Raw genomic sequence first — 17,464 nt, forward strand, 5'->3', positions numbered from 1 at the left:
TGCCTCGAAGAACACATTGTTGGGAATGTGTCATCTTACTGTGACTTTTTACGCATCGTTGAATGTGATATAATGTGTGCCTTTTCCATTTTTTTGCATCATCTTAATGTAACGTGCCTGTTGCTATTCATGTCTCACTGAAATGAGTCTAAATGTATTCTCCCTGAGATGCGCTTACTGAAATGAATCTTTTCTCTACAAAGTGTACCTCTTTGAAGTGTACCTCTTTTCTCCATGAAGCTATCCTTTTAAAATGTGTTTCCCTTACAAAATGTATTTGTGAATATATCTTAACTGAAATGCCATAGTATGCTGTACTTTTCTGAATGTATCCAAAATGTAGTTTTAAAGAACGTAATAATCTAAGTATTTCAAAATGTATGTACTTGACTCAATATTGTATCCAAAAGGCTGCCAAAACTCTCTCCACCACACTGCCTCCTAGTGGGTCTGCAAACCATACCATGAATGCACACAGACATGAGCTCAAAATAAAGCAGTTTTATTTTCCAAAAAGTATGCAAACATCAGGCTATCATACCTGAATTGATAGCAATGCAGAATAGGATTTCACATTAATAGTTTAGCCATTTCCTGAACATCTTCTCAAACATCCAGCCTCACATCTGCATGCTGATTATCAGCAGTTCGGAGGCTTTCCTGTAGATAAAGGAAAAGCCATTTAAGCAGATCCAAAATTAAATAACCTGAAGATCCACACATATCACCTGAGCCCTTCAGCAAATTGACACCTCCCAAAAGTCGCAGGTGGCGCTGTGGGTTAAAGCCTCAGCGCCTAGGGCTTGCCGATCGAAAGGTTGGCGGTTCGAATCCCTGCGGCGGGGTGCGCTCCCGCTGCTCGGTCCCAGCGCCTGCCAACCTAGCAGTTCGAAAGCACCTCCGGGTACAAGTAGATAAATAGGGACCGCTTACCGGCGGGAAGGTAAACGGCGTTTCCGTGTGCGGCTCTGGCTCGCCAGAGCAGCGATGTCACGCTGGCCACGTGACCCGGAAGTGTCTCCGGACAGCGCTGGCCCCTGGCCTCTTAAGTGAGATGGGCGCACAACCCCAGAGTCTGTCAAGACTGGCCCGTACGGGCAGGGGTACCTTTACCTTTAAAAGTCTTTCAACATCCTACTTACCTGATGTTAATCCACTCTTCGCACCACTCCTGTCGCTTCCCGCCACCTCCGTTGCGTGAGCGGGACCCTGTTGCAACAGCTTTTTGTGGTGTGTTTTTTCCCCCTCCTGTTCTTTCAACAAAGATCAGGCTTTGCTTTTTCCAAATCCTGGTGTGGTCTCTGTCTTTTCCCAACCGGTACGGAGCCTTCAATCGCGCTCCTTCGGAGGTTCTGGTCCTCCTTCTGAGGCAGGGACCCATTGGGGAGGCAATTAAATATTTATTTCACGGTCTCTGGGATCCCCTCCCTCATGTCACCCTCGAGCCCTTCTGCATGTTGCAAAATTAATTGGAATCGCACAAAATCCGGTGTGAAGAGAAGTCCTTCCTTCTGTGTGCCCTGACTCTCCCTCCTTTCAGCTTCACTGGGTCTTCACAGCAGATTAAAAATGACCCGGTCATTTTTTTATTATGAAAGACCCAGTTTCTCCTATTGCTAAAAATGCTGTGTGATCCCAGTCTTCACCTAGGGGGCAGACCCAGTGTTTTTTCACGTTATCAGAGAGGCTGGTGATTTTGCCCACACTAGATAGATAGATAGATATATCTTTATTGTCATTGTCCCATGCAGGACAATGAAATTGCAAAACTACATTAAAACTACATAAAACTACATAAAAATTACATAAAACATTCAAAAACCCCTAAAAACTCTAAAACCCTATTTTAAAATACACTATACTGTAGAAACCCCTTATGCTGCCTTTAGAACCAGAACTGCATTTGTGTAGAAACTGTTTCTCAGGCGGCTAGTCCTGGCCTTTATAACCCTATACCTTCTTCCAGAAGGCAGAAGCTGAAAGAGATCATTTCCGGGGGTGCGTACTATCCTGCGCTATCTCTGCAGCTTTCTTATGGCACCTGGCAGCATAGATTTGATCCAAGGTGGGAAGAGTGCACCCAATAATTCTCTCTGCAGTCTTTACAACCCTGGACAGCATTGTTTTTTCCCTGGCCGTGCAGCTCCCAAACCACACACACAGAATAGAAGCTAATACGCTCTCCACAGTGCAATGGTAAAATGCCATCAACAGGTCCTTTGAGAGATTGTTTTTCCGGAGGATTCTCAGAAAATATAACCTCTGCTGTGCTCTCTTCACCAGGTCTTTGCTGTTCTCTCCCCAGGTTAGGTCGTCTCTCAACTTCATTCCAAGAAATCGAAACACTGAGACCTGTTCCATGTACTTCCCCTCAATAATAAGTGGCTGAATATTCAATTTACATTTCCTAAAGTCCACAATGATCTCTTTTGTTTTCTTTAAGTTAAGGAGTAAGTTGTTTTTCCTGCACCACTCCCCCAACTGCTCAACTTCCTTCCTATAAAAATATGCACCATGATGGAGAGTTGGGCTGCTTCGACTCTTTACATTGAGGCGAATAGCTAGAAATGGAGCAATTTGTGGGGGAAATGGAGTTAGGATTCAGTCATTGGTTTTAAAATTAGTTTGAGGGTGAAGTTAGGGAAAATACAACCACACTTCTCTCCTGCTCTCACTGGAAATGGTTCCTTAAACGAGCACCCGCCAAGAGCATTCCTTTTAAAATAAAGAAATTAATCTCCTCTACATGGAAGAGGCTCTCTGCTCCATCTAACTCCACAGCTCCATATCAGCAGACATCTGGACGCATCGAGTCTGAATTTCCCAGAAAGGAAACACACCCATTTGCAGACGGAAAGGAGAGAAAACGAAATCAACTCTCTCTCCCTGGGGCGGTGGCCATGGCTGCTTCTGGGGGTCCCGTCGTGGATCTCTGCGAGGAAGCCACTTGCTCCATCTGCCTGGAGTATTTCCAAGATCCAGTGATCATCCCAGAGTGTGGGCACAACTTCTGCCGATCCTGCCTGATCCAGTGCTGGGGAAAATCCGAGGGAGAGGCTTCCTGCCCTCAGTGCAGGAAAAGAGTGGAGCAAGGCAGCATCAGGCGAAACCTGCAGCTGGCAAACGTTGTGGAAATAACCCAGAAATTCAGCCTTCTGGGCAGAAAAAAGGAGGCAGAAGGAAAGGGGAGAGTTTGTGAGAAGCACCACGAGCCCCTGAAGCTGTTCTGCAAGGAGGATGAAGCCCCCATCTGTGTGGTGTGTGACAAATCCAAGGAGCACAAAAGCCACGAGGCGGTTCCTATAGAGGAGGCGTCCCAGGAGTACAAGGTAGGAAAACACTCTGGATCAGTGGCGTAGCGTTCCATGCTGGTGCCCGGGGCATGCCGAACCCCATGGGGACAAGTTGTGCCAGTGGAGCGACCCCCAGTAACTGGGGCTAAGAGGGGGGGCATTGCGCTGCCTGCTCGGCCATGTAGTGGGGAACTTGGCCAACCAACGTGGCCCATGCTGCCTTGCTTTGAGGGGTGCAAGTCTCACAGCATACTGCGAGCCCAGCACCGCTTTCTGAGACTTGCCAAAGCTGTGTGTGTGTGGCTGGCAGGGTGCCAGCCTGTTAGTCCTTCAGATGGAAGACGTTGCGCGAAGGACGCAACAGCTCACGACAGGCGCCCCCCAGGCTGGCCCATGCTATGCCTCTGCTCTGGATTTGCTTGGGGGATGGAATAGCTGTAGGCAAGCCAGGCCTGCAAGATCATAGAGTTGGAAGGTACCCAAGGGTCATCTAGTCCAACCCCCTACAAGGCAGGAATGACGCCAAGATACTCTTGAAATAATGTCTTCTCCCCACTCCCTCTAGCAGGAGCGTTTGTGCAGCCGTGTGAAACTTAAAACTTCTGAAAACTCGATTCAAAAAACATTTCTTCTTCTTTTCGAGGGATGAATTTCCCTCTATGTCCCCCTGCAGCATATTGGAGTCACTCCCCACAGTTCCTCCTCTGGAAGCAGCTCCCAGTGAAAGCTCCTAGAACTGGAAGGTGGGGCAAGGCAGGGGGCAGGAATGAAGGGGAACCTCCGGAAGGAGCCAGGAATGTGGGGCAGGGAGCAAGCATAGGATTCAGTTGCCTGATATTACTAAAACGCTCGAAAAAGGGAAAGAAAAAACAACCCAGCTGGAATTCTCAGACTAGCTGTCTGAGAAACAGTTTCTATGCAAATGCAATTCTGGTTCTAAAGGCAGCATAAGGGGTTTCTACAGTATAGTGTATTTTAAAATAGGGTTTTAGAGTTTTTAGGGGTTTTTGAATGTTTTATGTAGTTTTTACGTAGTTTTATGTAGTTTTGTGGTAGTTTTTATGTAGTTTTATGTAGTTTTGCAATTTCATTGTCCTGCATGGGACAATGACAATAAAGATATATCTATCATCTATCTATCTATCTATCTATCTATCTATCTATCTATCTATCTATCATCTATCTATCTATCTATCTATCTATCTATCTATCTATCTATCTAATTTTGTTTTCTTTTCAGGATCAGATCAGCAGCTGCCTAGACAACATGAGAAAGGAGAGAAAGAAAATTCTGGTGTTTAAAGCAGATGCAGAAAAGGAAAGCCAAGACCTCCTTGTAAGCATCACTGTTTCTTGGAAGTGAAAAAGTGCTATAGTCAGAAAACCTTTTCAGCAGGGGGCCGGTTCACTGTGCCTCAGATCTTGTGGCAGGCCAAACTACACACACACACACACATATCTGGAGAGTGAAAGGAGATGCAATCGGGGGTCGACCCCAGACCTGGGTGACGGGGATCCCGGTGAAGGGGAGCTTCACTCCCCCCCCTCTCCCCCAGCCCCTCTCCCTGCTTTCCTCCCTCCTCAGCCACTGCTCTCAGCTCTAGGCAGGGTGGAGAGAAGCCAGGAGGAGGCGCCACCGTGGTGTGTGTGAGGGAAGGGGAAATGGTGCAGCCCAAATGATCAGAATCAGAACCACGCGGCGATTCCCAGACCATCCGCGGGCCAGATCCAGAAGGCAGTTGGGCCGGATCCGGCCCCTGGGCCTTAGTTTGCCTACCCATGGTCTAGAATCAGTATGTGAGGAAACTGAAATGCAGGGCATGAAAGACCATTTGAAGGAGGGGGTGGGCTTGTAGATTTTTATGAAACTCTCTTCCTACTGCCGTGATCTCTCTAAAATGAAAGGCATGCCCTTCCAAGTGAATTCTGGTCTTTTTATCATGCAACAGCAGACTAGATATCTGGTGTATTCCCTTCCTTCTATGATTCCTTCTATGATTCTATGATTCCTTTTCCTGTTTTTGCTGGTGCAGAAGCAAATGCAAGCAGAGAGGGAAAAGATGGTGGCTGAGTTCAGGCGACTGCGCCAGTTTCTGGAAGAACAGGAGAAACGTATTCTGGCCCAGATGGCAGAAGTGGAGAAGGAGATTGCAAAGAAAAGGGAGGAGCACCTGGCCAGACTCTCCAGGGAAGTCTCCTCTCTTGACAGCCTCATCCGGGAGATGGAGGAGAAGCTTCAGGAACCAGCCAGTGAACTCCTGCAGGTCAGGCCTCATCCTGATGCGAGAAGGTGGAGTGTGCTGCTTCAGACTACAGGCATTTCTTAGCCCTTCCCCACATAAAAATACTGTTGTAAGAGAAACAAATAGTACATGAATGGTAAAAGGTGTCAGCATAGTGGTCGGATTGAATCTCTCAGGTGTTTGGGAGACTTGGTCAAAAGAGAAGAAAGGGACCTTTTCTTCGTCATCACTGGAGTGGTTGACTTTTGCCATCTCATGGTTATTCCAAAATTATGTGGCACTGTGTATTTTATTGGGGGTCTTTTGTTTTGTGCTTGGCTAACCTCTCACCACTTCAGCTGCTTAGTGTTTATAACTGACCGCAGGGCTCTCTGCAGAAATGGCTCCACAGATATCTTTTTCTTTCTTTCCTTCTAGGATATCAGACGCTTCTTGCAGAGGTAAGTGATGGAAATCTACTGCTTTAAGATACTGTATTGGGAAAGTTCCTGTTTAACGGGTGAAAAATGTCCAGAGTTCCAGTTCCTCCATCCAGAGATAGCTTAGGACTCCATCGTCCATTTCACAAAATCACAAACAAAAATAGGGACACGTTTTCACAGTCATTTGTAGCAATTGGTCTCATCTATAAACACGGGAACAAAGCTGTTCTCATTACACATCTCTGAAAGCCCTTCTCCGTGATAGATTCATTTATTCTGTAATTGATACAAAAAGCGGGGACATCCCAAAGGGCCTTGTAAATATATTCACTATAATTTACCCATAAATATTTGACGTATTTCAGGCTTCTGCAGGTTCTTCCTCAGACATAAGAATGTGAGAAAGGGCCCTGCTGGATCCGGCCAGCGGCCCATCTGGTGCAACATCCTGTTTTCACAGTGACTAAGCAGATGCCAGTGCAAAACCTGCAGCAGAGGACACTTCCGTCCTGTGGTTCAGAGGCACCGAGGCCTTTGACCAGCCATCGCGAATAGCAGCCGCTGAGTGGCTTGTCATCCAGACAACTACAAACCCTCCCATGTTTAGAACATACTGCTTTACTTTTTATTTTTTTCTCCATTTGTAAAATATAACCACTGTGCTAAAACACATTTATAATGTTAATTGCAAAAGCCATTCTAAAGCATTCTGAACTTCCTTATATTTCAGAAATGTACATACCAAACCTATTTTGTTTTGTTCATTAATCACTTGAAATGCCTCACTAAATCTGGTGTAGTCTTAAAATCTCTGTGTAAGGATCCAGTATGGTTCATTTTTCTTCCAAAAAAATTTGTGCATATATCAGCTTCTTTATCTTCAGTTTCCTCTTCATATATTTCATTCAAAATGCTTTGAACGCTGGTGTGTGTCGGTTTTCCTTCAACTTCTTAGATACTTTCTAGATTCACACGTCAGCTAGATGCTCCCTTTTGCCATAGAACTCTGCTCCAAAGTCTTCCTGATACATCCATGATGCCTTTATCATCAGGATGAGACCCCTGCCTTGTCAGAAAGCTCCTTGAATTGGAAGGCTGGTGGCTTGACTTTGTTCTTCTCCTCCCAGGTCTCAGGAGAAGGAGAACTTAGAGGATCCTCCTGTGGCTTTTCCTCCTGCCCTGAAGTGGAGGATCTGGGACTTCGGAGATATAAATCCCTTCCTGGAGGGAGTCATGAAGAAATTGAGAGGTAGTAAAGAAGGGTTGAAAATATTTTGTACTGGATATTTAAAATTGTTCATGAAAGACTCCAGCTCATTAGCAGTGCCAGGAAAATAGAAGGCTTATTTATTTTCTTTCAGTATCTAGAAGCCACACTTTCATATGTAGATGATTCACAAATGATTTTACTTAGGCAATTGAAATGGATGGTAACCCCTTCTTGCTGGTCTCTGGAAGCTCTTGCGAGATCTTGGGGGAGCCTCCCAGATTCCAGTCAGCAAGGTAAAGGGCTTGAAAGCTCTTGCCATGAAGGGTTTGGCCACCGTGCAAATCGCTTTTAAGACCTCTGCCATGTTTACAGGACTCTGAGAGGCTCCTGCGAAATCTCATGGGACCGTCTTAGGATCTCAGATGGCAGGGGTGATTCCGGGTATCATTCTGACTTTGCACAATTACAAGTTGTCTATAAAAAGTTGTCCTTGACCTCTTCCCATCTCTCAGCCACGCTTAGGGTGCTTTCACGCATCTCACCCATTTCCCAGGTACCCTCACCTACAGCTTTTTGGGCATCTCCTCTGTTCCTTTGGCCCTGAGATTGATGTAAGGGGGACAGAAGGAGGGAAGGAGGGGGGTTGTCCAGGAGCCAGCCAGGAGCAGAGGGGACTGGGGCTGAGTCCTCCTGTCCTGGAACAGGGGTGTCTGGATTTTGTTGCTGATGGGGAGATCTTCTGGGGTCCTGCTCCTCCTCTCAAGATTTGGGCAGGCCTGAACCTTGACATCACTCCTGCCCTGCTTATGCAGGGATAGCCAGTATGGAGAGCTGCAGATAGCTTTAACTACAACTCCCATAATCTCCAGCCGGCGTGGCCAGTGGTTAGGGATGATGGGACTTGTAGTCCACAACACCTGGCTACAATCTCATGAGCTCATATTGTTCTTTCCAGGTTTGTTATCTGAATGATGGTGTAATGCTAAATCTCTGTTCCCTTTTCTCTTCCAGACACTGTGGAATATGGACTTCAGCTGCAAAAAGGTACATTTAATAATAATAATAATAATAATAATAATTTATTATTTATACCCTGCCGATTTGGCTGGTTTTCCTCAGCCATTTCTGAATCAAACAGAGGAACTAATTCAGGAGAGATGGTATCCACTTCTCAAAAGACCAGGCCACTGCAGCTCTTCCTTCCATGCCGTATTTCCCCTTATTTCCCAGAGGCATCTGTTCCGTAAGAGCAGCCTGCTGGGCTAGAGGGGTTCTTGGCCTGATCCTGCAGACTCTTAGGAAGCCCCCAGCCCAGGATGCCTGGCTTTTCTGTGCCCAATCTCAATAAGACACAGGGGTGGTGTGAAGCCAAAGGCTCCCAGCACATGAGGGGGAAATATCCCTTTGAGCCATACAAGATCCCCACCCCTTTTATGTAAGAGTAAGGTGTAAGAGTGGGAAATGCATGAACACAAATAGCTCAGAAAATGGCTGCAATGACGCTTTGGGGGCTGGAAGATAAAAGGGTTCTGGTGTCAGTGGAGGGAGCTGGGGGCTGCCTGAGTGTGAACTCCAGTGGTCCGGCTTCCCTGCAAGATTGGGGGTCTTGTATTGAAGCGGAGACATGGCTTCCCTGCTAAAACAAGAGAAACCTGAGTAAACTTAAAAGAGCAGAGCAGAATTACACCACAGACCAGGGGAGAAAGGGCTCAATGGGAAGACAGAAGTCCAGTCTGGCCTGATCCTGAACACCACAAAAAGGGATCCATAAGAGCTGGAAAAGGTACAGCTGGTATGGCTGGGAGGTTGCCTGCTCTTGATGGGGCTACACTTCCTCTGAAGGAGGTTTGTAGCTTGGGGGTCCTCCTGGATCCTTTGCTGTCACTCGAGGCTCAGGTGGCCTCAGTGGCCCAGAGTGCTACGCCCCTATCTGGACAGGGATAGCCTAACTACTGTGGTCTATGCTCTGGTAACCTCAAGGTTAGATTACTGCAAAGCGTTATATGTAGGGCTGCCCCTGAAGACGGTTCAGAAACGTAAGTTGGTGCAGAATTCAGCGGCCAGGTTGCTCACCGAAGCAAGACGGTTTGAGCATATTACTCTGGTCTGACTGCACTGGCTACCAATTAGTTTCTGGGCCCAATTCAAAGTGCTGGTTTTGACCTATAAAGCCTTAAATGGTTCAGGACCACAATGTCTCAAGGACCGCCTCTTCCCCCATAAACCTTCCCGGACCCTGAGATCATCTTCCGAAGCCCTTCTTCGTGTGCCTCCTCCTCGAGGAACAGAGGGTGGCAACACAAGAGCAAGGCCTTCTCTGCAGTGGCTCCCCATCTGTGGAATACTCTCCCCAGGGAAGTTTGCCTAGCAGATGTTAGGATATTTCCGTTCCACCTTAAAAGGGAGCAGGCTTTGTGAGTCACGGAGTCTGCGTATTTCCTGTTCACAGGAAGTTTATGTTTTCTTTGCTTTCATTTCACTCTCTGTGCCTGAGCAGACCGAAGCAGGCAGTCATGTTTTTTCTTTGTTATGACCAACGCTGAATAAACTTGTAAATATGCTCTCCTGCATGCATCTTTCGCTGTGCGAATTCTGCTGATAGAGCGTGCATCAGCTCTGGAATGTCACAAGCTATTTTCTGGAGCTCGTGTCGCTAATTGCTGATACTGTATCTATGGGAGATCGATGGACACCCGCAGGCGATGTGGGGGCCATGATGGGCTTTATCTCCCTGGCAGTATCCCAACAGCATCTACATTACACACCTTTAGGCACCAGGCAACCATGTTCCTTTTTAACCAGGCCTTTGGTTGATCTTATTGATATCCAACACCCTTTTAGAATGTGGGGTTTTTGGGGGGGCGTTATTGGGTTATTGCTTTTGGTTTGATTTTATATACAGTGGTGCCTTGGTTTTGGAACACTTAGTTTATAAACAACTTGGAAAAAGAACACTGCAAACCCGGCAGTAGGTGTTTTGCACAACGTGGAACGTTCTCCCTCCGAAGGGGGTGGGCTCTCCTTCCTTGGAGGTTTTTAAGCAGAGGTTGGACGGCCATTTGTCATGGATATTTTCACTGAGATTCCTGTATTGCAGGGGGTTGGGCTAGATGACCCTTGGGGTCCCTTCCAACACTATGATTCTTTGATGTGCTGTCATGAGTCCCAAGTAGGACATTTCACACAGGGGGCGGGGTAACCTAACCACTTTCTTGCTTTTTATGCACTACCTGGAAGGATGGAATATAACATACTTTAAATATACAACTGAAACCTGAATGGTGGATACAAGGACGGTGAGAGCACCTGCTGCCAGATTTACCTGGCATGTCAAACGTGGTCTGTAATGTGATGTGAGGTAAAAGATTAAGATGTGAATTAGGGAGTCCCTATTTTGACTCCCTTCTGCTATGAACTGTGGGGGGTGGGGGTGGCCTTAGACAAGCCTGTGTCTATCAGCCTCAGTCCTCCCATCTGAAAAATGGGCATAGTAAGATTCACTTAACTTACAGGATTGTTGCAAGGGTTATATGTAGATAATGTGCGCTAAGTACTTCAAACGCTTGAAAGAACTGCAAATGTTTCAAGAAACCTTACTAAGAACTTGATGAACATTCCTCTCTTGAATGCAGAGCCCTGGAGTCCCTGTTCATTTCAGAGGGGATGCTATTTCTGTCATGTGCCTAATGAAAAGTCAGGTTCCAGTTGAGGTTGTTTTTCTTCTCTTTTCTCCTCTGCCCCCACAGAAAACGTAACTTTGGATCCAGACACAGCAAATCCCCGGCTCATCCTGTCTGAGGATCGCAAGAGTGTGAGATGGGGGGAAGTCTATCAAGACCTGCCAGACAACCCTGAGAGATTTGACATACATGGCTATGTGCTGGGATGTGAGGGTTTCACATCAGGCAGACATTTCTGGGAGGTCACTGTGGGAAGAGAGGAGAGGAGGAAGTGGATGGTTGCCCTAAAGCCTATGAAGAGGAAGGGCCTTTTCTCTTTTGGTCCTAGCTGGGTAAAAGTGTGTCAAGAGCTGACAGACATCCCTGAGAGATTTGACAGACATTTCTATGTGCTGGGAAGTGAGGCGTTCAGGGAAGACAGGTGTTTCTGGGGTGGCTTTGTGGGGTGCGAGGGGGAATGGGCCGTGGGGGTGGCCAGAGAGTCTGTGAAGAGGAAAGGCAAATTCACAACTGGTCCTAAGGAAGGGATCTGGCGCATAGGGAAGTGGGGTGATCAATACAGGGTCTCCACCTTCGATGGGCCCCCTGTTTCGATTCTGGGTGGGAAGCCCAAGAGGATCCGAGTGGCCCTGAACTGTGAAGGGGGACGGGTGTCCTTTTACAATGCAGATACAGCAGCCCTTCTCCACTCATTCTCAGAAGCCTCTTTCTCTGGAGAGACCCTCCAGCCCTTGTTTTACGTGAGGGAGAAAGGGAACCTGACAGTCTCTTGAGTGTAGAGACAGACAAGCTTCCCAGTTCACTGCTAAGTATGCTTCTCAGTGCCAGCAGTCCTAAATCAGCAGAGAGATGTGCAACATCAAAGCGCTTCAGGCAACGAAGTCAGTAACTCACAGAGGCAATTAAGCACAGACAGATGTATTTTACTACCGGGTCAAAAGCATAATGGTTCCCATTTACAGTTTGTCTGCTGAAGCGTTTCTTAGTTAGAGTTTTCCAGGCTTTCCATCCCTTTCTTGCATTCTGTCAGCTTGCAAGATAAATGCGGACTAAACACAGTTTTTATACAGCTTCTGTTAGAACAGAAGCAGCTCCTCTCACAGATGTGGCCTTGACAAAAGGTCCAGCTTTCTGACAGCTTCTAGCAATTTCCAGAATCTTCTGGAATCTTCAAGAACTTTCAGTTAGTTCTGGAAAGACTGAACGCTCACCCTCACGCCAACAACTCATCACCACGATGACATTTCAGTCGTCTCAACCAAAATCCCTTTCCCTCAGCTTATGTGGCAATTCAGCAGAATCTCTCTGTCCAAAGAGATCCAAAATTTGTGCGCGACTCACTTAGGCATTCGCAGCCTTGTGCATTTTGTCAAAACAAAAATAAATAAATAGAGTTTAGGAGACTGGGGGCGGTGACTGTCAGAAGGGGCCGTGTGAGATCTCACAAGAACCTCCAGAGCCCAGAAAGCAAGATGGAGGCTTACAGTTTTGGTGCCCTGCTCTGGAAAGTGTTTCTAAGCCCTCCGCCTTGCTTACTGACCTCCGGGAAGGTTCCTCAAAGCATTTGCAGGGGTTTCCCTGACTTGACTTGCTAATCCCCAGAACCAAAGAGCCTCTGGCAGTTCCAAGGCCAGAACAGAGTCAATTTGGGGGATTTCAGGGAGCAGTAGTAAATTCCCATTTATACAATTATTTTCTCTAATAGGGTGACTTCTTGCAAACATTCTGATACATCTACAGTGGTGCCTCAGGTTGTGGACGTAATCCATTTGGGAGTGTGCTAGGCCTGGAGGTTAACCCAAGCAACGTGGTCCAGGTCCAGTCCTGAATCCAAGGATTCCATGAGGAGACAGTCCGACAGGGCCAAGGCAGGACACGAGGCAGGAAACCAGGCAAGGTCAGGCACAGGGTCTCAGGCAGGTTCTAGCAAACAAGAATGTTGCTCCCGCCACCTGGGGTGGGGTCCGACAGCCTTTTATCTTTGTCTCCCGGTGACTCATCTCCCTGTCTCGCCCGAAGGCGAGCACTCCTCCTGCGAGTACTCAGGTCTCTCCTTCTCTCAGACCTTAGTCTCTGCAGCTCAGGAGATGTCGTGGGTTACTAGACCCAGAGGCCACCTCAGCCTCTCCTGACCCAATCGGTAGTGAAGCAGCTGTAAGTGATGGCCCAGCTGGAGGCAAGGAGGTAATCCCCGCATCTGGAGCCAGGGCAGGCTCAGGCCCCTGACTCGGCCCAGCTGGTGCTTGTTGCAGGGGAACCTGTGCAGACTGGGGCTCTTCAGAATCAGGTCCCAGACTTGGTTCAAATGCCGCCTGAGGCAAAGGATCTGGTGCGGACTGAGACTCCTCTGAGTCCAAGCCCGAGTCCCAGGCCATCACAGGGAGGCACATCCACAACCCGAAGCATCCATAAGATGAAGTGCTGTGTCTGCACATGCACGCGGCACAATTCCGAGCTGCTGCGCATGCACGAACAGCGAAACCTGGAAGTAGCCCGTTCCGGGACTTCCGGGTCTGCCGCTGTCCATAACATGAAATCCCATTACCCGAAGGCAATATCTAGAGGTATGACTCTACATGTTTTTAGAGATCACCTCTCATCCTTTTGTGTAACTTGCCTGAACAAATGTGGAAATATGCTTCATCTGTTAACTTGCTTGATTTTATTAAAGATGCTACTTATTGTTGCTCCTATGTTATTTCAGACTCGATGGTATAATGGCCCTATCCTCCCCACATGACACTTCTCCCCAGGGATATAAACAGGGTGATATCCCATCTGATCCCCACAGCAATAGGGCTGCCACTGCCCCCACTTTGCTACTTAACCATTTCAACTTCATTTCCTCATTTCTGCCACCCAAAAGCTGATTCTCAAATGAGAAGACGAAGTGAGGGCAGCATGTCTTTCTAATTGAGCTCTATGGAGCGAAGAGGAAATTAAGGCTACAGCCCCGGGCCCACTACCCCAGGAGCAAGTCCTTTTGAACTTAATGGGATTTACTTCTGAGTAGACATAGGAGTGCCTATGTTTTTATAGATTGACGAAAAGGATTAGCTCACAGGTTTTGGTGATTCTCTTCTTCACACAGCACACTGTGTGGTGTTGGCCACTGACTTGCACACCCACTTAAAGGCAAAATAAAAAAAACAAAAAAATTATTGAAAAATATAATTTTAAAAACTCCTCCAGAAAAAAATTCCTCCAAAAGAATCAAGTCTAAAAAAAAAAAACCAACCCTAAAAAAGTCCTTAAAAGAATCCTTCCAAAAATTGTTTAGTAGCACCTTTGAGACCACTTAAGTTTGTTGCGGGTATGAGCTTTCCTGTGCATGCACACTTCTTCAGATACACTGAAGCTTTTTCCTGCAAGACCAGTTGCAGTTGTTAACAGTCATCAACAGGTTTACCACACCTATTAGCCAAGCACACCTATTAGCCAAGCACCCATTCCCACCACCCTTCTGAGAAATACCCCACCCCACCCTCTCACTATACACACACACACACACACATACACAAATACACCGGTCTGGTGACTTCTGAAGAAGTGTGCATGTAGATGAAAGTGCATACCTACAACAAACTTAGGTGGTCTCAAAGGTGCTACTGAACAATTTTTGGAAGGATTCTTTTAAGGACTTTTTTAGAAAAAAAAAGTTTTTTTTAAAAAGACTTATTCTTTTGGAGGATTTTTTTTTTCTAGAAGAGTATTTTAATTATCTTTTTCAAGATTTTTTTTGTTTTTTTATTTTGACTACATCAGACCAACACGACTACCTACCTGCCTCTTAAAGGCAGTGAGACAAAGGAGAGTTTGAGACCCAATGCCCTTTCCTGTTGTTCGCCTCCACAGCTTCAGCTTCTTCAGAGGTAGACTGCCTCTGCGCCAGGAGGTTCCTCATAGCATGATATTGTGTTCTGGCAGCCTCAGAAACACTTCCCCTCTGACCTGACCTGCTGCTGCCACAGGGCCTGTGCGGATAACACATATCTTCATGGTTAACATAAGCTTAATGGATATAAGTAAAACAATGTCTACATGGAGAGAAACTGCTCCCCCACTACTTTTTGTGTGTCCTCCCAGAACTTTTTTCGCATGTTCTGAGGATATCCCACCTCCAAAAGCTTTCAGAAGTCTCCCCAGGGACACCTCAGCCCTTTCTTAAGCTCCGGACCCTTCTGCAAAAGAAACAGAATCTATGAGGATCCAGAATCTGAATCTGAATGCAGTTTCCGGTGGATTTATAATGGTCTTAATTGTTTTCTCTTCATTTCTACACTTAAAAATACAGTGGTACCTCGGGATGTGAACGGGATCTGTTCCGGAGCCCCGTTCGCATCCTGAACAGAAAGTAAGATGCGATGGCACGTCCATGCGTGCGCAGGTCGCGTTTTGCCGCTTCCGCGCATGCGCGTGCACAAGCGGCAAAACCCGGAATTAACGCGGAGCGCAACCCGAAAGCGCTCAACCTGAAGCACATTCAACCCGAGGTACCCAAATTAAGGGAAAATAAAATCCTCACTTCATCTTGGATCAAATGAAACAGAGTAAAATTTGTAAAACAATCCGCATTGAACATCATAATCTATTTGTAATATATTTTTATTAGGAATATTGATCAACCACCAACAATAATAACTTTAGTAGTACAGTGGTACCTTGGTTTGCGAACAGTCTGGTTTGCATACATTTTGGATTACAAACACGTCAAACCCGGAAGTGCATGTCCTGGTTTGCAAACTTTTTTTTGGATTATAACACATTTTTTCTGGATTACAAGCAATTTTTTTTAGGCCCCATTGGCAAAAGCGCGCCTGTTTTGGTTTACGAGCGGACCTCCGGAATGGATTATGGTTGTAAACCAAGGTACCATTGTATCTAAAAAACCACCAGATTTTCTCAGCCCAAAGCCTCCTGCAGCGGCGCCTCCAGCTCTCCTTCCGTTTCATTGGATCACTCCAGGAGCTAAGATCACGAAAGCGATCCCTATCCATTTTCTCAGCATCTGCACCATGTTGCCAAGCCCTCTTCAGAGATGTGCTCCCAAGCCCTCCTTGTGAAGTTATTATATGTTGCAGCTCATGTTCAGGTATTCCTGTGTCAACAGTGAAGCTCTGAAGCAGGATTTAAATCCAGTTTGGGTTCTGCCATGACCCCTGCTTTCTTGTCTTTCTCCCGTAATGGTGTCCGCCATGGGTGTAAACAGAGGGGGGTTGGGAGGTCAGCTGCCACCCTAAATCAAGTGAATAAATAAAAACATAACTACCTGACCAATTGTGTCATAGATTGCTCGGTTCTGCCCTCGCTCCCCCAATCCCTGGCTGCGTTTCAGTTTGTGGAAAACCTTCTTCTTCTTTCTTCTTCTTTGGCGATCACTCGTAGCCGAGTAAGATTGTCTTCCATGAACACGGTTTTAACAATGAGTCCGTAAGTGACTGTGGAGGCCGATTCTGGATCCACACTTCCTTCCACAGTGGGGACATTGGTTTCCAGGCGGGAGTTGATCACTGTGTGGATTTGCCAAGCATGCCTTCCTCCTAGCACGTGACATGGGTGCTGGGAATGCTGTCCCCCCCCCCAAATTTCTTTGCCCCCCTAAATTTTCCAGAGGCAAGTAATGAAATAAGCAGGAAAGCCTTACTTTCTCCTTGTTTTATCAGGCTTCTTTCTCTCAGAGGCCAAGCAAACCCCAAAGTATGAAAAAATAAGATGGGGTAGCTGAGCCAAGCAGAAGCCCCATATTTGCAATGTGTGTGCTTGTTCTCTCTTCTCTGCATGTGCAGTTGGGGGGGAGTTCCTCTGAGGAAGACTCAGCTGGGTTGTGAGGAAAAGGGCCTCTGGAGAACCAAGTTCTCCCATTCAGCAGGTTTGGTGGAGCAGAACCTGCCAGGTGGAGAAGAGAGAATTCTGGTGGATTCTGCTGAAATGCATGGGAGAAACTTCTGGGCTAGGAGGGCTAGCAATCCTATACATTCTGGGTTGGTTCCAGGTATGTCCTACTCAGAGTAAGCCCATTGAAATGAACAAGCCTAAGCTAGTCATGTCTATTGACTTCAATGGGTCTGTTCTGAGCAGGACTTAAAATACTACCCACTTTTGCCAGAATAGATAATAATAATGACAATGGGGCTGTGGAGGGGATTGAAGAGAGAATTTGGAGGATTTTATTGAACTGCAGGGGCTGCTTGGAGAGGGGTGGTGGGGAGATTTATTAAACCGTTTCCTGATGTTGTCTCTGCAACTTCAGCATGTATTCCAAGTCCTTTGGGAGAGTGAGACTCAGCCTTATCTGCCATGGCAGCCAGACAACTGAAGAACCGGGACCAGGGCCAACGGCCAAGGAGAGGGAACATCACAGGAACATTTCTGACATGGTCCCACTGCTCAAATGGGAAGAGGAAGTGAAGGAAGGTCGTCTTTTTAATCTCTTCTGTGGAGCAAAGAGGAAATAAATGCCACATCCTTGTGCCCACTTTCTCCCCCCATTCCAATAAAATATATCCTTCTGGGAAAGCCTTTTAAGAAATGATATCCGCCCCCCCCCAAGAGCATTGGAGGCGCTGGAGATGGGACCAGTGGGTGGACAGGACTGGGAAGACGCTGGAGCTGGAGA

The 17,464-nt window shown here is 46.8% G+C and overlaps 1 protein-coding gene and 1 long non-coding RNA gene across 2 annotated transcripts; both read left to right on the top strand.

Moving 5' to 3' along the window:
* On the top strand, positions 1 to 300 carry LOC307209279. Its single transcript, XR_013835505.1, has 2 exons — positions 1 to 113; positions 169 to 300. It is a non-coding gene; the product is annotated as an uncharacterized lncRNA (long non-coding RNA).
* Positions 301 to 2,521: 2,221 nt separating this feature from the next.
* LOC307208599 (E3 ubiquitin-protein ligase TRIM7-like) lies at positions 2,522 to 13,534 on the top strand. The gene is made up of 7 exons (XM_079963373.1): positions 2,522 to 3,329; positions 4,534 to 4,629; positions 5,327 to 5,557; positions 5,954 to 5,976; positions 7,086 to 7,207; positions 8,180 to 8,212; positions 10,915 to 13,534. Exons 1-7 carry the CDS (start codon positions 2,901 to 2,903, stop codon positions 11,619 to 11,621), a joined length of 1,641 nt encoding a protein of 546 aa, XP_079819499.1. The 5' UTR covers positions 2,522 to 2,900; the 3' UTR covers positions 11,622 to 13,534.
* Positions 13,535 to 17,464: the final 3,930 nt, after the last annotated feature.

The sequence above is a fragment of the Podarcis cretensis genome (assembly GCF_951804945.1).
Source record: "Podarcis cretensis genome assembly, chromosome: 2".
NCBI classification, from domain to species: Eukaryota; Metazoa; Chordata; class Lepidosauria; order Squamata; family Lacertidae; genus Podarcis; species Podarcis cretensis.